The sequence below is a fragment of the Taurulus bubalis genome (genome assembly GCF_910589615.1).
Source record: "Taurulus bubalis genome assembly, chromosome: 12".
NCBI lineage: Eukaryota > Metazoa > Chordata > Actinopteri > Perciformes > Cottidae > Taurulus > Taurulus bubalis.
In genome coordinates this window covers 27,645,516-27,672,490 of record NC_136600.1, presented here as the reverse complement: position 1 = coordinate 27,672,490, position 26,975 = coordinate 27,645,516, and the positions used below count along the sequence as shown (strand labels likewise).

At 46.4% G+C, this 26,975-nt stretch overlaps 2 protein-coding genes across 2 annotated transcripts; one reads left to right on the top strand and one right to left on the bottom strand.

Annotated features, from left to right (window-relative positions):
* Positions 1-587: 587 nt before the first annotated feature.
* LOC306744737 (sodium bicarbonate cotransporter 3-like) lies at positions 588-26,975 on the bottom strand (the record flags this gene model as incomplete). Its single annotated transcript, XM_079227418.1, has 24 exons — positions 588-669; positions 1,354-1,538; positions 1,607-1,738; positions 1,808-1,981; positions 2,139-2,207; positions 2,279-2,530; positions 2,608-2,769; positions 3,605-3,718; positions 4,278-4,439; positions 4,522-4,627; positions 7,175-7,420; positions 14,765-14,898; positions 15,080-15,254; positions 15,777-15,880; positions 18,294-18,440; positions 18,543-18,630; positions 18,846-19,003; positions 21,103-21,206; positions 21,869-22,057; positions 25,169-25,329; positions 25,606-25,744; positions 25,828-25,947; positions 26,227-26,308; positions 26,919-26,975. The coding sequence occupies 24 exons, from the start codon at positions 26,973-26,975 to the stop codon at positions 588-590; spliced, it is 3,342 nt and encodes a 1,113-aa protein (XP_079083544.1).
* On the top strand, positions 7,810-13,833 carry LOC306745177 (complement C1q tumor necrosis factor-related protein 4-like; the record flags this gene model as incomplete). The annotated part of the gene is made up of 8 exons (XM_079227929.1): positions 7,810-7,936; positions 8,777-8,827; positions 9,633-9,761; positions 9,900-10,179; positions 11,184-11,272; positions 11,365-11,415; positions 11,684-11,812; positions 13,550-13,833. The coding sequence occupies 8 exons, from the start codon at positions 7,810-7,812 to the stop codon at positions 13,831-13,833; spliced, it is 1,140 nt and encodes a 379-aa protein (XP_079084055.1).

Below are 26,975 nucleotides of genomic sequence, written 5' to 3'. Positions count from 1 at the left end.
CTGAGGAAGTCTCTATGTTTCAGCATCAAACGACGAGAACATAAAACCTTCAGGAGTGAAGCCTGATTGACCTTTGAACTCAGCTCAGAGGACCAGGTCCTCCATCAAGAGGACCAGGTCCTCCATCATAGAGGACCAGGTCCTCCATCATAGAGGAACTGGTCCTCCATCATAGAGGAACTGGTCCTCCATCATAGAGGAACTGGTCCTCCATCATAGAGGACCTGGTCCTCCATCATAGAAGACCTGGTCCTCCATCACAGAAGACCTGGTCCTCCATCACAGAGGACCTGGTCCTCCATCATAGAGGACCTGGTCCTCCATCATAGAAGACCTGGTCCTCCATCACAGAAGACCTGGTCCTCCATCATAGAGGAACTGGTCCTCCATCATAGAAGACCTGGTCCTCCATCATAGAAGACCTGGTCCTCCATCACAGAGGACCTGGTCCTCCATCATAGAGGACCTGGTCCTCCATCATAGAGGACCTGGTCCTTCATCACAGAAGACCTGGTCCTCCATCATAGAGGATCTGGTCCTCCATCATAGAGGACCTGGTCCTTCATCACCGAAGACCTGGTCCTCCATCATAGAGACGTCTCAGCATCCACAACGCTCCGGCCGTCCTCATCCTCCACGTTGATCTGGATACTCTGCAGCTGGTCCTGGCTGGAACAACAACAACATTATCAACAAAACAACAATGATATCCACAATAACGATAATAACAAAAACATCAACAACATCCTATTGATTTATTCATCAGTTTTTTCATCTATAAATACAAATTCTGCACATTGATCACTGCAGTTTATAACCACCTCCCATTTAACCAACCAACCGACTAACGAACCAACCAACCAACCAACACACCCACCCACCCAACCAACCAACCAACCAACCAACTAACCAACCAAGTAACCAACCAACTAATTATTGGACTGGCTCACTAACAAGCCAACCAACTGACTAACTAACTAACTAACCAGCCAACCAACCCACCCAATCAAGTAACCATCAAGTAACCAACCAACTAAATAATTCACTAACTAATCAACTAACTAGCTATATAGCTAACTAATCAACCAAACAACCAACAAACCAACCAACCCACCCAGCAACTAACTAACTAACTAACCAACCACCTAACTACCTAACTAACTAACCCACCAACTAACTAACCAATCACCTACCTACCTAACTAACTAACTAACTAACTAACTAACTAACCACCTACCTACCTAACTAACTAACTAATCCACCAACTAACTAACTAACCAACTAGCTAACTAACAAACCAACCCACCAATCAACAAAACTGTCCTGCTCAGTGCTCCCATGATACCGACTCACAGGCCCTTCAGGTTCCTGATCGGGTTCTCCTCTCCCTTCAGGTTCTCCTCCTCCTTCAGGTTCCTGATCGGGTTCTCCTCTCCCTTCAGGTTCTCCTCCCCCTTCAGGTTCCTGATTGGTACCTCCTCCTCCTCCTTCAGGTTCCTGATCAGGTCCTCCTCCTCCTGCAGCATCCGCAGAGCATCCTGCAGAGACGAACCAGTCAGAGAGGCAGAGTCTGGACGGGGTAAAGACTAAAGTTCCTGAGGCTCACCTCCTTCTCCTTCTTCTTCTTGTCATCGTCCCTCTTCTTCTTGCTCTCCGGGATCAGGTCGTCTAGCCAGCTCAGCTCTCTCTTGGTGAAGCAGAAGTCCAGAAGCTTCCGGATGAACACTAGAGCCAGAACCTGCAAGAAGAGACCGGTTAGACCCAGAGAGACGCCGAAACAAGACCCGGCCCCTCTGCGTCCGCTCACCATCATGGGGAAGACGACGGCGGCGGCCGAGGTCTTGATGGCCCAGAGGACGACGAGGCAGGACAGCTGCACCGCGGTGAAGACGTGGACCTTCCACAGCGGCACGTAGCGAAGGTAGATCAGGTCCAGCTGGTGTTTGGCCGGCATGCCGAACAGCTTGATGCGGTCAAACAGCTGCGGGACGGAGACAGACGGAGACAGACGGAGACGGACGGAGACAGACGGAGACGGACGGAGACGGACGGAGACAGACGGAGACAGACGGAGACGGACGAGGCATCAGAGACACAGAGTGGTGGCAGCGGGACAGACGAGGGACACGGAGACAGACCTGAATGCCTTTGAGCGAGGACACGCCCATGTAGAGGAAGACTCCGTACAGGACGGGCATCGGGATGAACTGGAGGACAGAAGGAAGTCAATCAAGACGCTTAGACACGAGGACGGACGTATCTCCGCTGCGACGTTCACCTTGAGGGCGGAGGTCATGAAGACGGAGCAGCCCATCAGGACGAAGATCAGGAAGCCGGTGACCCTCTGCTCCACGATGCCTAGAAACCTCGGCCGCTCGCCCGGCGCTGCACAGTCCGACTCCAGCTTCAGGCTGTTGACGTGCGAGATGGACAGGACGGTCGCCGCCACGAACCACGGCAGGCCCATGACGGAGCAGACGGCCAGCATCACCGCCACCACCAGCAGGTCCAGGTGGTAGCCACAGCCCTTCTGCAACACAAAGAGTCCGTCAGCGAGCCGCTCCGGCGGACACTCGGCTCCGGCGCCGGCCGTCCGTCCGTCCTGACCTTCAGTTTGTTCTCCTTCCGGTTGACGATGACAGCGGTGATCTGCTGGTCCATGAAGACGAGGATGGTGCAGAGCACGGCGGGGACGGCGGCCGCCAGCAGCGTCCACCAGGGGTTCGGTCCCAGCGGGGAGATCAGCCACCCGCGGGTGCTGAAGGTGGGCTGAGCGGACGAAGACCAACTTCAACGACACACTTTGCTTCTCACACGCAGCCCTAGGGGGCGCTACACTCTTAGGTTTATACTTTGTGAGTGAGCATGATAACAGATGTTTGTGGGCGGAGTATAGCTGGTGAATTATTCTCCAATAGGGACTATTTCTAGTGGCGGACAAATCCACGTTTGGCTCTCTAGAGCAGTGCTTTTCAACCTTTTTTGAGCCACACCAACAAGCCAAAAGTTACAAAATGTCACATTGTAGCATCATACAGCATATGTGGTGATTATTGCGCTCCCTGCTGGCATGGAAGAGTATTTCACTATTAGACCAGCCACTATATTGCAGCTCAGACGCTCAACAATGGAACATTATTTGCAGCAACTAAATAATAATTTTTGGGACCGATTACGTGAAATTGGACATTTTCTCACGGCACACCTGACATGAGAAAATGTCCAATTTCACTTAATCGTGGTTGAAGATCATCTAGAGTATTTGATTGTGATTGGATCATAATAAACTACAGCGTGATGAACATTAATGAACAACAGCCAGTGATTCTGATTATTGACTTAAACTGAACACCACGTGAACCTATAACCATGATTACTGATAGGCTGGACTGAGGAAGAGGAGTAACAGAACATTCCCATTCTTCATGTGAAACAGCAACCTTTAGAACCTGAAGGAGTTATGTAAAGTCCAGCCGCTGATAGGCAGCGACCTCTGACCTCGGATCCGTTGCCACACTGAGCCACCGACACGTGACCGTCCCTTAGCGGTGGACACTGAACCCACGAGCTGCCGGTCAGCTGATCAACACAAACACGCCGTCACCTGGAAGCGGTCGGGGACGTCCAGTTTGGGAGAAGGAACGCCCACCAGGTAGTCCACCAACACCATGACCACGATGGTCAGGAAGACGGCGAAGTCACTGATGGACGACCGGACCTGCAGACACAGAACGCAGCGTTCATACGCATTCATACGCATTCATACGCATCTTTTCCATGACTTTAAACCAAACGTCCATTACAAACATTTAGTGAAATCTGGGTGTAAACAGTAAAAAGTGAGTAAATGTAGTATTTAAACTAACAGTGAGAATACAAAGCATACAGTAAACCTTAAACACAAATGAATGAGACAATAGTTTGATTAAAAGAATAAACATTTATATAGATGCCTGTATGTATGCCTGCTTATATTTTGAGTCTTTCTTTTAAAAGCATATTCATTATTTCAAACTCAGCATAAATGAACGTCATGAACACATGAATATAACACATTTACATGACTTTTACTAAACTTTTGGGATTTTATTTGGTTCAAGGACTTTTCCAGGCCTGGAAATAACCATTTTAAACTCCATGACTGTTCCAGGTCTTCCATGACCGTAAGAACCCTGAGAACATCCTCCAAGTCAGTCCCTTCAGAAGCGATTCCTTCAGAAGGAAATGGGTGAGCAGAACTTCAGGAAGTGAATGAGTAACGACTGAGAGGAAGGCACCTTGGTGGGGAAGTATCTCATGGTCTTGAACTCTTTGAGGAAGGAGGACAGGAAGAAGGTAGCAAAGAAGAGGATGACGGACCAGAAGAGGACGTCGGGGATGAAGGGACCTTTGTGGCTGCAGGCCAGACCCAGGAAGTCCCCATGGAGGTCCTGGCAGTCCTGGAGACAAAGAGACTCACCAGGTTCAGAGGGCGATGAAGGTCCGTTCTCTCGGAGACAAACAGCACTTCTAGTTTCTGACCTTCACCGTCAGCTCGTCCCACTGGATGCTTGCCGAGGTCTCGTTTCTGCTGGTCCACATCTGCTGGACTTCATCTGAGACGTTGGCAGGTTGAGAACACCGACACCTGAACCAGGAACAAACAAGTCATGAGATTCACATCGTCAGACCTTTAGACCTTCAGACCATCAGTCCTTTAGACCTTCAGTCCTTTAGACCTTTAGACCATTAGACCATCAGACCTTTTGACCTTTAGACCATCAGACCTTTAGAACTTCAGACCTTTAGACCTTTAGACCATCAGACCTTTAGACCATCAGACCTTTAGAACTTCAGACCTTTAGACCATCAGACCTTTAGACCTTTAGACCTTCAGACCTTTAGACCATCAGACCTTTAGACCTTTAGACCTTCAGACCTTTAGACCTTCAGACCTTTAGACCTTTAGACCTTCAGACCTTTAGACCATCAGACCTTTAGACCATCAGACCTTTTGACCTTTAGAATATCAGACCTTTAGACCTTCAGATCTTTAGACCTTTAGACCTTTAGATCTTTAGACCTTTAGACCATCAGACCTTTAGACCATCAGACCTTTAGACCTTTAGACCATCAGACCTTTAGACCTTTAGACCATCAGACCTTCAGACCTTTAGACCATCAGACCTTTAGAACTTCAGACCTTTAGACCTTTAGACCTTTAGACCATCAGACCTTTAGACCATCAGACCTTTAGACCTATAGACCATCAGACCTTTAGACCATCAGACCTTTAGACCATCAGACCTTTAGACCATCAGACCTTTAGACCTATAGACCATCAGACCTTTAGACCTTTAGACCTTTAGACCATCAGACCTTTAGACCATCAGACCTTTAGACCTTTAGACCATCAGACCTTTAGACCTCTAGACCTTTAGACCTTTAGAACTTCAGACCTTTAGACCATCAGACCTTTTGACCTTTAGACCTTTAGACCATCAGACCTTTAGACCATCAGACCTTTAGACCTTCAGACCTTTAGACCATCAGACCTTTAGACATTCAGACCTTTAGACCACCAGTCCTTTAGACCTTTAACCCTTTAGATCTTCAGTCCTTTAGACCTTTAACCCTTCAGACCTTCAGTCCTTTAGACCTTTAGACCATTAGACCTTTAGACCTTTAGACCATCAGACCTTTAGAATTTCAGACCTTTAGAACTTCAGACCTTTAGACCATCAGACCTTTAGACCATCAGACCTTTAGACCATCAGACCTTTAGACCTTTAGACCTTCAGACCTTTAGACCATCAGACCTTTAGACCATCAGACCTTTTGACCTTTAGACCATCAGACCTTTAGACCTTCAGACCTTTAGACCTTTAGATCTTTAGACCTTTAGACCATCAGACCTTTAGACCATCAGACCATTAGACCTTTAGACCATCAGACCTTTAGACCTTTAGACCTTTAGACCATCAGACCTTTAGACCATCAGACCTTTAGACCTTTAGACCTTTAGACCATCAGACCTTTAGACCTTTACACCATCAGACCTTTAGACCTTTAGACCTTTAGAACTTCAGACCTTTAGACCATTAGACCTTTAGACCATCAGACCTTTAGACCTTTAGACCTTTAGACCATCAGACCTTTAGACCATCAGACCTTTAGAACTTCAGACTTTTAGACCATCATACCTTTAGACCTTCAGACCTTTAGACCTTCAGACCTTTAGACCATCAGACCTTTAGACATTCAGACCTTTTGACCACCAGTCCTTTAGACCATCAGACCATCAGTCCTTTAGACCTTTAACCCTTTAGACCTTCAGTCCTTTAGACCTTTAGACCATTAGACCATCAGACCTTTAGAACTTTAGACCATCAGACCTTTAGAACTTCAGACCTTTAGACCTTTAGACCATCAGACCTTTAGAACTTCAGACCTATAGACCATCAGACCTTTAGACCATCAGACCTTTTGACCTTTAGACCATCAGACCTTTAGACCTTTAGACCATCAGACCTTTAGAACTTCAGACCTTTAGACCTTTAGACCATCAGACCTTTAGACCATCAGACCTTTAGAACTTTAGACCTTTAGACCATCAGACCTTTAGACCTTTAGACCTTCAGACCTATAGACCATCAGACCTTTAGACCATCAGACCTTTTGACCTTTAGACCATCAGACCTTTAGACCTTCAGACCTTTAGACCATCAGACCTTTAGACATTCAGACCTTTAGACCACCAGTCCTTTAGACCATCAGACCATCAGTCCTTTAGACCTTTAACCCTTTAGACCATCAGACCTTTAGACCATCAGACCTTTAGACCTTCAGCCCTCCAGACCTGTAGACCCTCAGACCTTTAGACCATCAGCCCTGTAGGCCTTTAGACCTGTAGACCTTCAGACCATCAGACCTGTAGACCCTCAGACCTATAGACCTTCAGACTATCAGACCTGTAGACCCTCAGACCTGTAGACCCTCAGACCTTCAGACCATCAGACCTGTAGACCCTCAGACCTGTAGACCATCAGACCTGTAGACCCTCAGACCTGTAGACCATCAGACCTGTAGACCCTCAGACCTGTAGACCATCAGACCTGTAGACCCTCAGACCTGTAGACCATCAGGCCTGTAGACCTTCAGAGCATCAGACCTGTAGACCTTCAGTCGTTCTTACGTGTAGAAGGTGAGGTTGTCCAGGTGGTTGTTGATGTTCACGGGGTACCGCTCCCCGAGGCGGATCAGCTTCTCCAGAGACTCGTAGATGAAGATGATGCAGATGAGGGAGGCGAAGGCCTCCTCGGTGAAGCGGGTTATGTAGCAGACCAGAGAGCTGGCGTCGGTAGCGACCAGCAGCAGGCAGAGGAAGGCGGTCCAGAGTCCGATACTGGTCCGCAGGGACAGGTAGGACAGACCGTAGTCACTGAGGACAGACGGAGAAGTTCACTGCAAAACACAGATCCTCATCTCAAAGCCACTTCACTCTTTACCAAAGAAAGTGGAAATGTTATGGAATGTTATGTGGAAATTCAAACAGAAGACTGGCTGAAGGACCAGGACCCGTAAGTGACATTGACCATCTAGATTCAACTGAGCCCAGAACTAATGAACCGATCAATAATCAAACAGATGGACTCTGGAGGGACTCAGACGGGACAGGAAGGGTACAGGAGCTAAAGGGTGAATGACCATGGCTTATCTCCAGCGCCCTGCTGATAGGGGTCAGCTGCAGCAGCATTGCGACACCGAGGCCATCGACCCGGCCGGGGTCTATAAGAGCATCAGCCGCCCCCGTCCTGTACTGGTCCCACCATGTCCTGCTGGGTCCTGCTGCTGCTGGTACCTCTGGCCCAGTTCGGATCGGCTCAGCCGGTCGATGGCCGGGTTGATCTGAAGACGGTCCAGAACGCTCTGGATGAGCTGAAGGCCGAGAGGACAGGTGAGGCTGCGTCTACCAATATGTATACGACGGGAATATATGCATGTAGAAATATATATAAATATATATATATATATATATATATATATATATATATATATATATATATATATATATACATACATACATAAATACAGGGTATATATATACTGCATGTATATATATATATATGTATGTATATACTGTATGTATGTACATACATACATACATACATACATACATGTGTATGTATATATACATATATACACACAGTGTATGTATATATATATATATATATATATATATATATATATATATATATATATGTATATATGTATGTGTATATATATATATATATATATATATAGGGCATGTACAGTATATACTGTATGTATGTGTATATATATATATATATATATATATATATATATATATATATATATATATATACATACATACATACATACATACACATGTATGTATGTACTGTATGTGTGTATGTATATACTGTGTGTATATACACACATACAGTATATACATACATACATACAGGGTATATATATATACTGTATGTATGTATGTATTTATATATATACACATGTATGTATGTACTGTATGTATATATACTGTATCAGTACATACATACATGTGTATGTATATATATATATACATATATATATATATGTACATATATGTATATATATACATATATGTATATATATACATAATAACAGCTGTTATTATGGAGGACTCTTGGATACTTCCCATTCTCTCCGGTAAAAGGAGAACCTTCATAAGATAAAGAGAGTCAGAGTTCAGTCTGAGCCGCTGTGTTCATGCTTTCTCTCTTGAATTCCTCAGTGATGATGGATCGTCTGGACCTGGCTGAGAGGGAGCTGACGAGGGTCCGAGGTGAGAACCCAACCCTTTATTAGAGCTGACAAGGGTCCGAGGTGAGAACCCAACCCTTTATTAGAGCTGACAAGGGTCCGAGGTGAGAACCCACAACCCTTTATTAGAACTGACGAGGGTCCGAGGTGAGAACCCACAACCCTTTATTAGAGCTGACGAGGGTCCGAGGTGAGAACCCACAACCCTTTATTAGAGCTGACGAGGGTCCGAGGTGAGAACCCAACCCTTTATTAGAGCTGACAAGGGTCTGAGGTGAGAACCCAAACCCTTTATTAGAGCTGACGAGGGTCCGAGGTGAGAACCCAAACCCTTTATTAGAGCTGACGAGGGTCCGAGGTGAGAACCCAAACCCTTTATTAGAGCTGACAAGGGTCTGAGGTGAGAACCCAAACCCTTTATTAGAGCTGACGAGGGTCCGAGGTGAGAACCCAAACCCTTTATTAGAGCTGACGAGGGTCTGAGGTGAGAACCCAAACCCTTTATTAGAGCTGACGAGGGTCCGAGGTGAGAACCCAAACCCTTTATTAGAGCTGACAAGGATCCGAGGTGAGAACCCAAACCCTTTATTAGAGCTGACAAGGATCCGAGGTGAGAACCCAAACCCTTTATTAGAGCTGACAAGGATCCGAGGTGAGAACCCAAACCCTTTATTAGAGCTGACGAGGGTCCGAGGTGAGAACCCAAACCCTTTATTAGAGCTGACGAGGGTCCGAGGTGAGAACCCAAACCCTTTATTAGAGCTGACGAGGGTCCAAGGTGAGAACCCAAACCCTGCCGCGTGTAGCTGTAACGCTCTTCTGCTCAGGAACACCTAAAGTGGCCTTCGCTGCGTCGCTGGGAGGAAACGGTCTGCTGAAGACCACCTCCGGCAACAAAGACCTGGTTTACAAGGACGTTCTGACCAACGTGGGCGGGGCTTACAACGCGGAGACAGGTGAGACTCCATCAGAGGGTTAAACCATCTCAATAACAGCTTCCATCCTCCTTCCTCATCTCCATCTTGCTCTTCCTCATCTCCATCTTGCTCTTCCTCCTCCCCATCCTCCTCTTCCTCCTCTTCCTCCTCCCCCAGGTGAGTTCACCGCCCCGGTTCGTGGAGTCTACTACATCCGCTTCACGGCCAATGCTCCCAGCGACTTCCCCATGAGCGCCGTGCTCTACAAGAACTCTGCTGAGGTCCAGCTGATCGCCCACGAGCAGCCGTCCGGAGGGGGCAGCGACACGGCGTCCAACGGCGCCGCCCTGCTGCTGGAGGCGGGCGACGCGCTGAAGATGGTGCTGTGGCTGAACACACAGATCTGGGACAACAGCAACCACCACAGCACCTTCAGCGGCTTCCTGCTGTTCCCCATGTGAGGAGGACTCAGCTTTTACTACAGCAGCTGGAAATACAGGGCACCACTTACACTACTAAAACTATCACCACTTCTACTACCACCACTTACACTACTACAACTATCACCACTTCTACTACCACCACTTACACTACTACAACTATCACCACTTCTACCACCACCACTTACACTACTACAACTATCACCACTTCTAACACCACCACTTACACTACTACAACTATCACCACTTCTAACACCACCACTTACACTACTACAACTATCACCACTTCTACTACCAACACCACTTACACTACTCCAACTATCACCACTTCTACTACTACCACTTACACTACTCCAACTACCACCACTTCTACTACCAACACCACTTACACTACTCCAACTATCACCACTTCTACTACCACCACTTACACTACTCCAACTATCACCACTTCTACTACCACCAACACCACTTCTACTACCACCAACACCACTTACACTATTACAACTACCACCACCACTTCTACTACCACTACCACCTCTTACACTACTACAACTATCACCACTTCTACTACCACCAACACCACTTACACTACTACAACTATCACCACCACTTAAATTGTAATAATAATAATAAATTTGTGTTACAGGACAGACCTCCTAAAGACAGACTTGTGTGTTTGTGTTACAGGACAGACCTCCTAAAGACAGACTTGTGTGTTTGTGTTACAGGACGGAGCTCCTAAAGACAGACTTGTGTGTTTGTGTTACAGGACGGAGCTCCTAAAGACAGACTTGTGTGTTTGTGTTACAGGACGGAGCTCCTAAAGACAGACTTGTGTGTTTGTGTTACAGGACGGAGCTCCTAAAGACAGACTTGTGTGTTTGTGTTACAGGACAGACCTCCTAAAGACAGACATGTTGTGTGTTTGTGTTACAGGACAGACCTCCTAAAGACAGACTTGTGTGTTTGTGTTACAGGACGGAGCTCCTAAAGACAGACATGTTGTGTGTTTGTGTTACAGGACGGACGAAGCTCCGACAGAGTTTGACGCTGAAGCCAAACTGAAGGCTCTTCAGGCCTCAGTGAAGCAGCTTCAGACAGACAACCTGGGTGAGTCTCCATGTGGACGTCTTTGCTCCTCCCCGGTTATTAGGAGCTGATTACTGGTTATTGATCCGTTCATCGTTGCTGTGTGTTTGCAGGAGTCAAAGAGAGACTGGACACCACCGAGAAGCAGCTGAAGGACATGAGAGGTCAACCACTACCTGAAATACTTGTTTAATAATAATAATGATCAAATGTGGTGGCCAGAGGGCTGCACCGAGGCTCAAAACAAGCGCCTCTCTTTTCTGGCCTTAGTTGGGATGGAGGAGCACCCTCTTGTGGAAGTTATTGCAATAATGACATGAATAAAACTCCTTTTTCATTTTTGCAGTGTAAATACACAGATGAATATGCCAATAAAACTAATGCTATTAATCTACATCAATGTGTATTCATATCTGCTTTGTTTCCCTTTAGACGTACCGAAGGTAGCGTTCGCAGTGTCTCTCGGAGGAAACGGTCTCCAGAAGACCACGTCAGGAAGCAGAACTCTGGTCTATAAGGACGTCCTGACCAACATTGGACAGGCCTACAGCTCTGAGACGGGTCAGTGTCCTTACTTTACTTATATTACTTACATTACTTATTAGGATGTTACTTATTAAAAACGCTACTAATTAGGACAATACTTATTAGGACGTTACTAATTAAGACATTACTTATTAGGACGTTACTAATTAGAACGTTACTTATTAGGACGTTGCTTATTAGGACGTTACTAATTAGGACATTACTTATTAGAACGTTGCTTATTAGGACGATACTAATTAAGACGCTACTTATTAGAACGTTACTTATTAGGACATTACTTATTAGGAAGTAACTAATTAGAACATTACTTATTAGGACATTACTAATTAGGACGTTTTATATAGAACGTTACTTATTAGAACGTTGCTTATTAGGACGATACTAATTAGGACGCTACTTATTAGGACGTTATTATGAGGACGTTACTTATTAGGACGTTACTTATTAGGACGTTACTTATTAGGACGTTACTAATTAGAACATTACTTATTAGGACGCTACTAATTAGGACGTTACTAATTAGAACATTACTTATTAGAACGTTGCTTATTAGGACGTTACCAATTTGGACGTTACTTATTAGGACGTTATTATTAGGACGTTACTTATTAGAACGTTACTTATTAGGACGTTACTTATTAGGACGTTACCAATTTGGACGTTACTTATTAGGACGTTATTATTAGGACGTTACTTATTAGAACGTTACTTATTAGGACCCTACTTATTAAGACGTTACTTATTAGAACGTTACTAATTAGAACATTACTTATTAGGACGGTACTAATTAGGATGTTACTTATTATAACATTCTTTATTCGACCGCTACTTAATAGGACGTTACTTAATAGGACGTTACTTATTAGGACGTTACTAATTAGAACATTACTTATTAGGACGTTACTTATGAGGATGTTACTAATTAGAACATTACTTATTAGGACGTTACTAATTAGGACGCTACTTATTAGGATGCTACTAATTAGGACGCTACTTATTAGGGCGTTACTAATTAGAACAGTACTTATTAGAACGTTACTAATTATGACGTTACTAATTATGACGTTACTAATTAGGACGCTACTTATTCGGACGTTACTAATTAGGACGTTACTTATTAGGACGTTACTTATTAGGATGTCACTAATTAGAACGATACTTATTAGGGCGTTACTTATTAGGGCGTTACTTATTAGGGCGTTACTTATTAGGGCGCTACTTATTAGAACATTACTCACTAGGACGTTGCTACTTAGGATGTTACTTATTAGAACACTACTTATTCAACCGTTACTTAATAGGATGTTACTTATTAGGACGTTACTTATTAGAACGTTACTTATTAGAACGTTACTAATTAGGACATTACTTATTAGGACGCTACTAATTAAGACATTACTTATTAGGATGTCACTAATTAGAACGTTTCTTATTAGGACGTTACTTATTAGGGTGTTACTAATTAGAACATTACTTATTAGGATGTTACTAATTAGGACGTTACTAATTAGGACGCTACTAATTAGGACGCTACTAACTAGGACGCTACTTATTAGGACGTTGCTTATTAGGACGTTACTTCATAGAACTTAATAGAGCGTTACTTCTGGTTGGATATTTATTAATCCTGAGGGAGATTGAGATTTAATTGTTTACCAACTCTTCCTCCTCCTCCCCATTTTGCTCTTCCTCATCTCCATCTTGCTCTTCCTCCTCCCCATCCTCCTCTTCCTCCTCTTCCTCCTCCCCCAGGTGAGTTCACCGCCCCGGTTCGTGGAGTCTACTACATCCGCTTCACGGCCAATGCTCCCAGCGACTTCCCCATGAGCGCCGTGCTCTACAAGAACTCTGCTGAGGTCCAGCTGATCGCCCACGAGCAGCCGTCCGGAGGGGGCAGCGACACGGCGTCCAACGGCGCCGCCCTGCTGCTGGAGGCGGGCGACGCGCTGAAGATGGTGCTGTGGCTGAACACACAGATCTGGGACAACAGCAACCACCACAGCACCTTCAGCGGCTTCCTGCTGTTCCCCATGTGAGGAGGACTCCTCTTCATCATCTTCATCCCATAGAGGACGCCACTGACTGACTCCTTCATCATCATCATCTTCAGTTCCCTCTAAATAAAGAATCTTTGATCTAAACTCATCTTCTTGTTTTGACTTCTTCAGTTTCTCTTTAAGAGTTGAGACATAAAAGATTATTAATATATAAATATAATTATTATTATTATTATATTTGTTCACTGAATATTTGCTCCAAACTAAAAGATATTATTATTATTGATTTAATTTAATAAACTAACGTGTTTCATTGTGATGCGTTCAGGATCTCTTCAGTTAAAATTACACATTCACATAAATATAAAATAGATATTAGATATGTGTTTCTATGTATATATGTATATATATATATATATATATATATATATATATATATATAGAGAGAGAGAGAGAGAGAGAGAGAGAGAGAGATGTGTATATATATGTATATATATACATCTATATATATATACAAATATATATATAGATGTGTATACTGTACATATGTACACAGACGTCAGGATGTCGTATGTGTACAGATTGTAAAGCCCTCCGAGGCAAATTTGTAATTTTGGAAAAATCATGCGATTAATCAGTTACCCTAGTTCATATATTATTTATATTCATGTATTATTTATATTAATATTATATTGATATTATTTACATGTATATAGTATCTACATGTATATATTATTTACATTTATATATTATTTACATTTATATATTATTTACGTTTATATATTATTTACATGTATATATTATTACATGCATATATTATTTACATGTATATATTATTTACATGCATGTATTATTTATATATTATTTACATTTATATTATATTTGATATATTTTTGGAAGAGGACAGAGGGACCAGCCCCAGGGCTTTATGGTAATGAGCTGATCAAACACAATCAGGAGCCCGTCTCACCTGCAGAACTTGAAGAGGATCTTCTCAAAGACCAGAACCGGACCGGTGCTGCCCAGGATGGTGAGCGGCTGACCGGAGAACAGGGAGTAGACCACGCCGGTCAGAGACGCCCCCAACAGAGACTCTATGGCGCTCTACCAGAGAGAGAGAGAGAGAGATACAGGGTCACTGACGGGGCTCTACAGGACTCTACAGAACTCTACCGGGTTCTACAGGGTTCTACAGGACTCTACCGGGTTCTACGGGGTTCTACAGGACTCTACCGGGTTCTACAGGACTCTACAGGACTCTACAGGGTTCTGGTCCCGTTCTTACTATGTTTCCATTGGTGGCTTCTCCCAGCAGACCCCCAAAGGTGATGACGGGCGACATGCAGGCGCAGTAGAGGAAGAGGACGGACGCCAAGCACTGCAGGCTGAAGGCATCTCGGACGTCACTCCACAGGAAGGGGGCTTTCCTCCGGACGTCGTTCACCAGACCCCCGAAGACCCTGAAGGACCAGAGGACGACTCTGTCATCTAGACTCTACGGTTCCACCAGACCCCTGAGACCCTGAAGAACCAGAGGACGGACTCTGTCATCTAGATTCTACGGTTCCACCAGACCCTGAAGACCCTGAAGAGCCTGAAGGACCAGAGGACGGACTCTGTCATCTAGACTCTACGGTTCCACCAGACCCCTGAGACCCTGAAAAAAAAAGTTGAAGTACTGTGTGCATAACATCAATATAGTTCTGACCGGTTATTCTAGTTCCCAGTCCACTAACAGACCCGTAGAGCTTTTTCCTAGCTATTAAAACCTATCCTGGCACCTACAAAGAGCCGAGGGCCACTAGAGGGAAGCTGCCATTAACTGACCAAGGGGACCTCCCGGGCGGCTGGGGTTATCAGTGGAAGCCGGTAGACGGCAGTGAGACACTATCTTAAACATCTCCAACCCTCTATGAGGTCCGGACCATTGAACGAGAGCTGGTACAGTAGAGAGCCCTGTGGGAGGGTCCAACCCCACTGACCTGCCTGTCCTCTGCAGCTCGGGTCCTGCCTGATGCTCCGCCTCCTTAGCGACGTCACAGCCGTGGGCGGAGCCATTGGGGGCTGACGCCATCTTCCTCTTCTCCTGCAGAGAGACAGACAGAAACAGAGTTCATGGCCCAGTCCCAATGTCCCCCTGAACCCTCAGACATGAACCCTCAGACCTGAACCCTCAGACCTGAACCCTCAGGCCTGAACCCTCAAGACCTGAACCCTCAGACCTGAACCCTCAGACCTGAACCCTCAGACCTGAACCCTCAAGACCTGAACCCTCAGACCTGAACCCTCAAGACCTGAACCCTCAGACCTGAACCCTCAAGACCTGAACCCTCAAGGCCTGAACCCTCAAGACCTGAACCCTCAGACCTGAACCCTCAAGACCTGAACCCTCAGACCTGAACCCTCAAGACCTGAACCCTCAAGACCTGAACCCTCAGATCTGAACCCTCAAGACCTGAACCTTCAGATCTGAACCCTCAAGACCTGAACCCTCAGACCTGAACCCTCAAGACCTGAACCCTCAGATCTGAACCTTCAAGACCTGAACCCTCAGACCTGAACCCTCAGATCTGAACCCTCAAGGCCTGAACCCTCAAAACCTGAACCCTCAGACCTGAACCCTCAAGACCTGAACCCTCAGACCTGAACCCTCAAGACCTGAACCCTCAGATCTGAACCCTCAGACCTGAACCCTCAAGACCTGAACCCTCATACCTGAACCCTCAGACCTGAACCCTCAAGACCTAAACCCTCAAGACCTGAACCCTCAGACCTGAACCCTCAAGACCTGAACCCTCAGATCTGAACCTTCAAGACCTGAACCCTCAGACCTGAACCCTCAGATCTGAACCCTCAAGGCCTGAACCCTCAAAACCTGAACCCTCAGACCTGAACCCTCAAGACCTGAACCCTCAGACCTGAACCCTCAAGACCTGAACCCTCAGATCTGAACCCTCAGACCTGAACCCTCAAGACCTGAACCCTCATACCTGAACCCTCAGACCTGAACCCTCAAGACCTAAACCCTCAAGACCTGAACCCTCAGATCTGAACCCTCAAGACCTGAACCCTCCAGACCTGAACCCTCAAGACCTGAACCCTCAGACCTGAACCCTCAAGTCCTGAACCCTCAAGACCTGAACCCTCAGACCTGAACCCTCAAGACCAGAACCCTCAGATCTGAACCCTCAAGACCTGAACCCTCAGACCTGAACCCTGAGACCTGAACCCTCAGACCTGAACCCTCAAGACCTGAACCCTCAAGACCTGAACCCTCAAACCTGAAGCCTCAAGACCTGAACCCTCTGACCTGAACCCTCAAGACCTGAGCCCTCAGACCTGAACCATCAAGACCTGAACCCTGAGACCTGAACCCTCAAGACCTGAACCCTCAGACCTGAACCCTCAATACCTGAGCCCTCAGACCTGAACCATCAAGACCTGAACCCTCAGACCTGAACCCTCAGACCTGAACCCTCAAGACCTGAACCCTCAGACCTGAACCCTCAGGACCTGAACCCTCAAGACCTGAACCCTCAAATCTGAACCCTCAAGACCTGAACCCTCAGACCTGAACCCTCAAAACCTGAACCCTCAGACCTGAACCCTCAAGACCTGAACCCTCAGACCTGAACCCTCAAGTCCTGAACCCTCAAGACCTGAACCCTCAGATCTGAACCCTCAAGTCCTGAACCCTCAAGACCTGAACCCTCAGACCTGAATCCTCAAGACCAGAACCCTCAGATCTGAACCCTCAAGACCTGAACCCTCAGACCTGAACCCTCAGACCTGAACCCTCAGACCTGAACCCTCAAGACCTGAACCCTCAAGACCTGAACCCTCAGACCTGAACCCTCAAGACCTGAACCCTCAAGACCTGAACCCTCAGACCTGAAGCCTCAAGACCTGAACCATCAAGACCTGAACCCTCAGACCTGAACCCTCAAGACCTGAACCCTCAGACCTGAACCCTCAGACTTAAACCCTCAAGACCTGAATATGAGTGACAGCACTTTGCTGTCAAGATATTGTGTACAATTGTGTATTTATTTTATACATTTTATTCATTGATTTGAACGTCTTCCTCACGAGATGAAGTCACTTCAAATGATCTGTTTACTCGTTTTGTCAAAACGAAATGTTTGATGAATGTAAATAAATATTATAAATATATTTTCTGCTACATTCCTCTGATTTCATGTGTTCTTTAAACCCGTAATGTTGTAGTGTAAAGGTATTTTATCACGTGTCTCTTTGTTTACGTCTTCATGCTTCCATTGAGAACTGTGTGTTAACGTCATATTGCTATGAATTGTGGGTAATGACTTACTAAAGGGATCATAAAGGGTCAACATGTCTGAGAGACTCAAACCGTCTACGATGTGACAGAGGGACAGAACCAAACCCTCAGGAGAAGCAGAGCCTCAGAGTCCGTGAGGTGGAGACTGGGCCTTTATGTTTCACATCAGAGGTCAGAGGTCGGACTGCGGCGGGCTCACCTGAGACGGGACGCTCTTGGGCGGCTCGATGCGGATGCTGGGGTCCCACTCGCCCGGAGGAAGCACGGTGACCTGGTCCAGGAACTCATCGAGCCCCGACAGCAGGTCGGTCCGGTCCTTCGCCTTGTACGCAACATGGTGGAAAATCTAGCGGAGAGACGTGAAGACGCGTTTTCCCTTCTCGCTTGAACCCGCTGGTGTCATTCAGCCAGATTTGATACTTTGATGAATATAAAAGCTTCTCCTCACCTCGTCCGTCATCAGCGTGGCGATGGAGCGACCGATCTCATGGTACTGTGGGCCTTTTCCAAACGGGCCGAGCAGCAGGAAGAGAAACCTGGAGGGGCAAGAGCACAGACCCCTCAACATATATACATGTATATGAATAATATGTGTACATATACAGCCAACACCAAATGTGTTCACGTCATAGTTCTCTGTAAAATAGAGGTGTTATTTTGACAGACTGACGAAATGACAGGAAATCAAACAGCATGTCTGTCTCTTTAAAAGGGCGTGTCTGGACAACCTGATCATGTGACGCATGTTCACCTGGTGGGCACCGGCACCTCGGTGAGGCCGCGCAGCAGCATGGCGGGGGCGAGCCGGACGAAGGCGATGATCGGCCGCTCCAGGAAGTCCACTTCGCCAACCAAGACATTGGAGGCCTCCGCACCTGGAGGGATCTTCTTCATGAAGCTCATATCCACCTGGAACACGTGATGGAGGGTTACCTGAGCACTGCTGCCTGTAGAGGGTGCAGCACTGGTCTCAGCTGAGTCCCTGGGGGTCTTAGGTGAGTCGCTGTCATTGGTGGTCTCAGGTGAGTCACTGTCATTGGTGGTCTCAGGTGAGTCCCTGGTGGTCTCAGGTGAGTCACTGGTGGTCTCAGGTGAGTCCCTGGTGGTCTCAGGTGAGTCACTGGTCTCAGGTGAGTCCCTGGTGGTCTCAGGTGAGTCCCTGGTGGTCTCAGGTGAGTCACTGGTCTCAGGTGAGTCCCTGGTGGTCTCAGGTGAGTCACTGGTGGTCTCAGGTTAGTCACTGGTCTCAGGTGAGTCCCTGGTGGTCTCAGGTGAGTCCCTGGTGGTCTCAGGTGAGTCACTTGTGGTCTCAGGTGAGTCCCTGGTGGTCTCAGGTGAGTCACTGGTCTCAGGTGAGTCCCTGGTGGTCTCAGGTGAGTCACTGGTGGTCTCAGGTGAGTCACTGGTCTCAGGTGAGTCCCTGGTGGTCTCAGGTGAGTCCCTGGTGGTCTCAGGTGAGTCACTGGTGGTCTCAGGTGAGTCCCTGGTGGTCTCAGGTGAGTCGCTGGTCTCAGGTGAGTCCCTGGTGGTCTCAGGTGAGTCCATGGTGGTCTCAGGTGAGTCCCTGGTGGTCTCAGGTGAGTCACTGGTCTCAGGTGTATTCATTACTCCATTATTGATTTCTGTCTCAGAATCCTGTTTGCTCAGTTCCCACAGGGAGACACAGTGATGCCATCATGATGCAACATTCAGCCAACAGATCATGGAGACGTCACAGCTGATGGAGCCAAACAACAACAACAACAACAACACAGGGTGGGAGGAGCCACAACACAGGCCACTGATTGGTCGACAGCCAGGTGATTGACAGGTGAGCAGACTTACGACGGGCTTTCTGCCGGCCGCTGGAAGCAAACAAACACAGTCACAGTCCTGCTGAGAAACAAGGGAGTCATCCTCCACAACACGGCTTCTGATTGGCTGCTAGGGTTCACTAGCCGGACTCACATGACTGACAGCAGTGTCTTCATTGGGCCATTATGGCTTCCTGTCACTTCAAAATGTTGTACATCTTGTTGTAAAGTTTATCTCCACATTTGACCCGTATCTCTACAGGTTGAACTATATCTCTACAGGTTAAACTATATCTCTACTATCTCTACAAGTTTAACTATATCTCTACAGGTTTAACTATATCTCTGCAAGTTAAACTATATCTCTACTATCTCTACAAGTTAAACTATATCTCTACAAGTTAAACTATATCTCTACTATCTCTACAAGTTAAACTATATCTCTACAGGTTAAACTATATCTCTACAAGTTAAACTATATCTCTACTATCTCTACAAGTTAAACTATATCTCTACAAGTTAAACTATATCTCTACTATATCTACAGGTTAAACTATATCTCTACAAGTTTAACTATATCTCTACAGGTTAAACTATATCTCTACAAGTTAAACTATATCTCTACAGGTTAAACTATATATCTACAGGTTAAACTATATCTCTACTTTATCTACAAGTTAAAATATATCTCTACAAGTTAAATTATATCTCTACAGGTTAAACTATATCTCTACAGGTTAAACTATATCTCTATAAGTTTAACTATATCTCTACAGGTTAAACTATATCTCTACAAGCTAAACTATATCTCTAATATATCTATATGTTAAACTATATATCTACACGTTAAACTATATCTCTACAAGTTTAACTATATCTCTACAAGTTAAACTATATCTCTACCGGTTAAACTATATCTCTGCAGGTTAAACTATATCTCTGCAGGTTAAACTATATCTCTACTATCTATACAGGTTAAACTATATCTCTACTATCTATACAGGTTGAACTATATCTCTACCATCTCTATATTTTAAGTGATGATGGAGGACAGAGAGAAATGATTATGACTGAATTAACTTTATAAACGACTCTATGATCCAGAGTGTTATTTATGGCACTAAACATGAAAGTCATGGAGGTGATCCTCAAAGCAGCCATTGTTATCTGATGCAGGCGTCTTGTGGCGGAGGGGTGGGGGGGGGAGGCCTTTACCCGGCTGAGGTCCACCGTGTTCTCTTTGCTTCCTCCGTTGATGCGACTCTCGCTGTTCTTGCTGTCCAGGTTTCCTGGAGCCGACTGAGGGGAAGGCAGCAGACCTGCAGAGGAGAGAGAGCTTGATAACCTGAGCTTCTGTCTGATAGAGCACACGATGATGGTGTAGTCCACGTTAAACATTCATATTCCTCATGTCATTGTATTAGGAGCCTCCGTGTTGCCTGTAGTAAACAGTAACTGACAATGAAGGACGACAGGACTTCTTATTATTGTTCTGCATTATAATCTTCTGTTTGAGACAGACTCTGCACACACACACACACACACACACACACACACACACACACGCACACACACACACACACTAGCTGGTTATTAAGTCGCTGACTCAGCGGGTTTGTTCAGATGTTTGTTTCCTTCCTGCTGACAGGAAGGAAACATTATTATTAACTAACTATAAAGTTAGTTTTTGCAGCCGTCATAGAAGACAAAGTCTCCTAAAAACAAGCGTTATGAAACACGATGCCGTGCACCAATCAGACACTTTATTCAAGAGAAACATTCAGAAATGGTCAAAAATACGTTATGAGCTTTCATAGAAATATGCAACAATCAGGACTTTTATCAGTAATTCATCCATGACTTTATGTATTTAAACACATAGAAGCAGATAACTCCACGCTCACGTCACATCCATCTGGAAAGTAAAGATCCGGACCACCCTGCAGATCTATTTAATATACAGAACAATAAGAGGTCTCACCATTGCGTTCCAGTAAATGGGGATCAGAGTGTTTCTTGCCGATATCAGCAAAAGATCGAACCAGCGGGATTCGGTTGCTCAGCTTCTTCTCGCTCTGATGGTGGTGACGCCTCAACATGGCCTCCTTCACCTTCTCTCCAACGCTCTCCTCCAGCTGGCCCGACGCCAGCATGCTGTCAATCACCATGTCTGCACAAGGGGCGGGACAAAAGGAAGTCCATGACACGGTCCATGACGCGGTCAATGACACGGTCCATGACGCGGTCCATGACGCGGACCATGACGCGGACCATGACACGATCCATGACCATGACACGGTCCATGACACGATCCATGACCATGACACGGTCCGTGACACGATCCATGACCATGACATGGTCCATGACACGATCCATGACACGATCCATGACACAGTACATGACACGGTCCATGACACGATCCATGACCATGAGGCGGTCCATGACCATGAGACAGTCCATACACGATCCATGACCATGACACGGTCCATGACCATGACACGGTCCATGACACGGTCCATGACACGGTCCATGACCATGAGACAGTCCATGACACGATCCATGACCATGACACGGTCCATGACCATGACAAGGTCCATGACACGGTCCATGACACGGTCCATGACCATGACACGGTCCATGACACGGTCCATGACACGGTCCATGACCATGAGACGGCACATGACCATGACACGGTCCATGACATGGTCCATGACCATGAGACGGCACATGACCATGACACGGTCCATGACCATGACACGGTCCATGACCATGACACGGTCCATGACACGGTCCATGACACGGTCCATGACCATGAGACGGCACATGACCATGACACGGTCCATGACACGGTCCATGACCATGACACGGTCCATGACACGGTCCATGACCATGAGGCGGTCCATGACATGGTCCATGATACGGTCCATGACACGATCCATGAGGTGGTCCATGACCATGAGGCGGTCCATGACATGGTCCATGACACGGTCCATGACCATGATACGGTCCATGACATGGTTCATGACCATGATACTGTCCATGACACGATCCATGACCATGAGACGGTCCATGACCATGAGACAGTCCATGACACGATCCATGACCATGACACGGTCCATGACCATGACACGGTCCATGACACGGTCCATGACCATGACACGGTCCATGACACGGTCCATGACCATGACACGGTCCATGACACGGTCCATGACCATGACACGGTCCATGACACGGTCCATGACCATGACACGGTCCATGACCATGACACGGTCCATGACACGGTCCATGACCATGACACGGTCCATGACACGGTCCATGACCATGACACGGTCCATGACACAGTCCATGACACGGTCCATGACCATGACACAGTCCATGACACGGTCCATGACCATGACCCAGTCCATGACACGGTCCATGACCATGACACGGTCCATGACACAGTCCATGACACGGTCCATGACCATGACACAGTCGATGACACGGTCCATGACCATGAGACGGCACATGACCATGACACGGTCCATGACACAGTCCATGACACGGTCCATGACACGGTCCATGACCATGACACGGTCCATGACACGGTCCATGACACGGTCCATGACACAGTCCATGACACGGTCCATGACACGGTCCATGACCATGACACGGTCCATGACACGGTCCATGACACAGTCCATGACACGGTCCATGACCATGACACGGTCCATGACACGTACATGACACGGTCCATGACCATGGCACGGTCCATGACACGGTCCATGACACAGTCCATGACACGGTCCATGACCATGACACGGTCCATGACACGTACATGACACGGTCCATGACCATGGCACGGTCCATGACACGGTCCATGACCATGACACGGTCCATGACACGGTACATGACACGGTCCATGACCATGACACGGTCCATGACACGGTCCATGACACGGTCCATGACACAGTCCATGACACGGTCCATGACCATGACACGGTCCATGACACGTACATGACACGGTCCATGACCATGGCACGGTCCATGACACGGTCCATGACCATGACACGGTCCATGACACGGTACATGACACGGTCCATGACCATGACACGGTCCATGACACGGTCCATGACATGGTACATGACACGGTACATGACACAGTCCATGACACGGTACATGACACGGTCCATGACCATGAGACGGCACATAACCATGACACGGTCCATGACCATGAGACGGCACATGACCATGACACGGTCCATGACCATGAGACGGCACATGACCATGACACGGTACATGACACGGTACATGACACAGTCCATGACACGGTCCATGACACGGTACATGACACGGTCCATGACCATGAGACGGCACATGACCATGACACGGTCAATGACATGGTCCATGACACGGTACATGACACAGTCCATGACACGGTCCATAACACGGTACATGACACGGTCCATGACCATGAGACGGCACATGACCATGACACGGTCCATGACACGGTCCATGACACGGTACATGACCATGAGACGGTCCATGACACGGTCCATGACCATGAGACGGCACATGACCATGAGACGGTTCATGACACGGTACATGACACGGTCCATGACCATGAGACGGTCCATGACACGGTACATGACACGGTCCATGACCATGACACGGTCCATGACACGGTACATGACACGGTCCATGACCATGACACGGTCCATGACACGGTCCATGACACGGTCCATGACCATGAGACGGTCCATGACACGGTCCATGACACGGTCCATGACCATGAAACGGTCCATGACACGGTACATGACACGGTCCATGACCATGAGACGGTCCATGACACGATCCATGGCCATGACACAATCATGACACGATCCATGACCATTACACAGTCCATGACTCGGTATGTGACATGTACATGAAACAGTATGTGAGATGGCTCTTTGCTACACATCTCTTTATTAAATGTTCGCTACACATCTCATTAAACAATAACTCTCCGCTACACATCTCTTCATTAAACAATAACTCTCCGCTACACATCTCTTCATTAAACAATAACTCTCCGCTACACATCTCTTCATTAAACAATAACTCTCCGCTACACATCTCTTCAATAAACAATAACTCTCCGCTACACATCTCTTCATTAAACAATAACTCTCCGCTACACATCTCTTCATTAAACAATAACTCTCCGCTACACATCTCTTCATTAAACAATAACTCTTCGCTACACATCTCTTCATTAAACGTCGGCTCTTCGCTGCACAGTGTTGGTCGTGGGTCCGACCTGCGATGTCTTCGATGGTGTCGGCCCTCATGTCGAGCAGCACGGTGCCGTTCAGGATGCAGGAGCGCAGCTCAAACAGACTGTGGAGGGACAGCGTGGCCACGTAGGGTTTACTCCAACGCTCACCTCCGTCCTCCACGTCCTCCTCAAACTTCAGCCACCTGAACAGAGAACAGAGTTACCTCCCCTCCCGGAGCACAGGGGCATTACACATCTCTGATCGCTGCTCGACATGGAACTGATGTGAATCCTCATGGTGGGTCTGAAATATAAGAGGCGCTTCCAGACATCCAGCAATGCTTAATGTCTTTTCAAGTTCCAGTACAATGGATGTGTTTAGTTTCAGGATCAGAATCAGTCAGTGTGAATGAAGACAGAAAGGAGTTTAGCTAAACAACAGTTTAAACAGAGTATAAATGTCATTAAAGTGTCCTCGCCTGGCCGTCTCCTTCCACTCCTGGAAGTCTCCGTCTCTGAAGGCGATCTCGTCCAGCTCGGTGAACAGGTCGTGGGACGTGTGCTCCTCGTCTCCGTCCTCCGTCCCCAGGATGAACTGGACCCTCTGAGACGGCGTGTCTGCGGGACAGAACATCCTGTATGACCACGTGTGTTGATGTGACGATCAGTGCGATTGAGTGACTGACAGAAGCTGGACGCACCGCACGAGGGCGACTCTCGTACGGTGCGTCTCTGGTGATGACGGTGTCCTCTGTGACGGGGACGCCGCCGACTCTCTCGGCCCAGAGGAACGTGGACGCCAACGTACACGGCTCTGTGACCTGAGGGAGGAAACGACCAATCAGGAGACATCAATAAAGTTACAAATTATACTTATATATATATATACACACACACACAGAATATATATATATATATATATATATATATATATATATATATATATATATATATATATATATATATATATATATATATATATATCAACATGTTTTAACTCCCTGAACACAAAGCAGTTTCTGGCTTCACGTTTTCTCTCTGTGGTCTTGATTTTCTCTGTAATATAAATATAATGTATAAAGGTTTGTGTGTGGACTCACTCTCCAGTTCTTCCGTCTCAAATTTAGTGTAGAGGGTGGAGCTGGTCTTCCCCTGGTCCAGCACGGCCTCCTCCTCGTTCCCCTGCAGCAGCATGGACAGGAAGAAGGAGAACAACAACAACAAGAACAAATAGAAGAGCAAGAAAAACAACAACAATGAAAAGAACACATAGAACAAAAACAACAACAATCAAAACAAGAAAGAGAAGAAGAAAAAAGAAAACAAGAACAATAAGAAGAAGTTGATATATGAATACATATTTATTAGAGCAGCAGTGATAGACCGGTGGATCAGTCTCTGTGTGCTGATCGACGTTAAGGCTATCATCACCGTAGTGACGCGAGGAGCGAGCACCAGTAATGACACACGATGAAGTTATTACCACTAAACTATCTCTAATGAAGTTATAACTACTACACTATGTTTGACGTTATTACCACTAAACTATCTCTAATGAAGTTATTACCTCTACACTATCTCTAATGAAGTTATTACCACTAAACAATCTCTAATGAATTTATTACCACTAACTATCTCTAATGAAGTTATTTCCACTGAACTATCTCTAATGAAGGTATTACTACTAAACTATCTCTAATGAAGTTATAACCACTAAACTATCTCTAATGAAGTTATTACTACTAAACTATCTCTTGAGTAAAATAACTGATGAGACATACAATATACATACCATCAGCATCGCTCTGGACACTCTCTGACTGGCTATGTTGCCCCAGAAGTCCCCCAT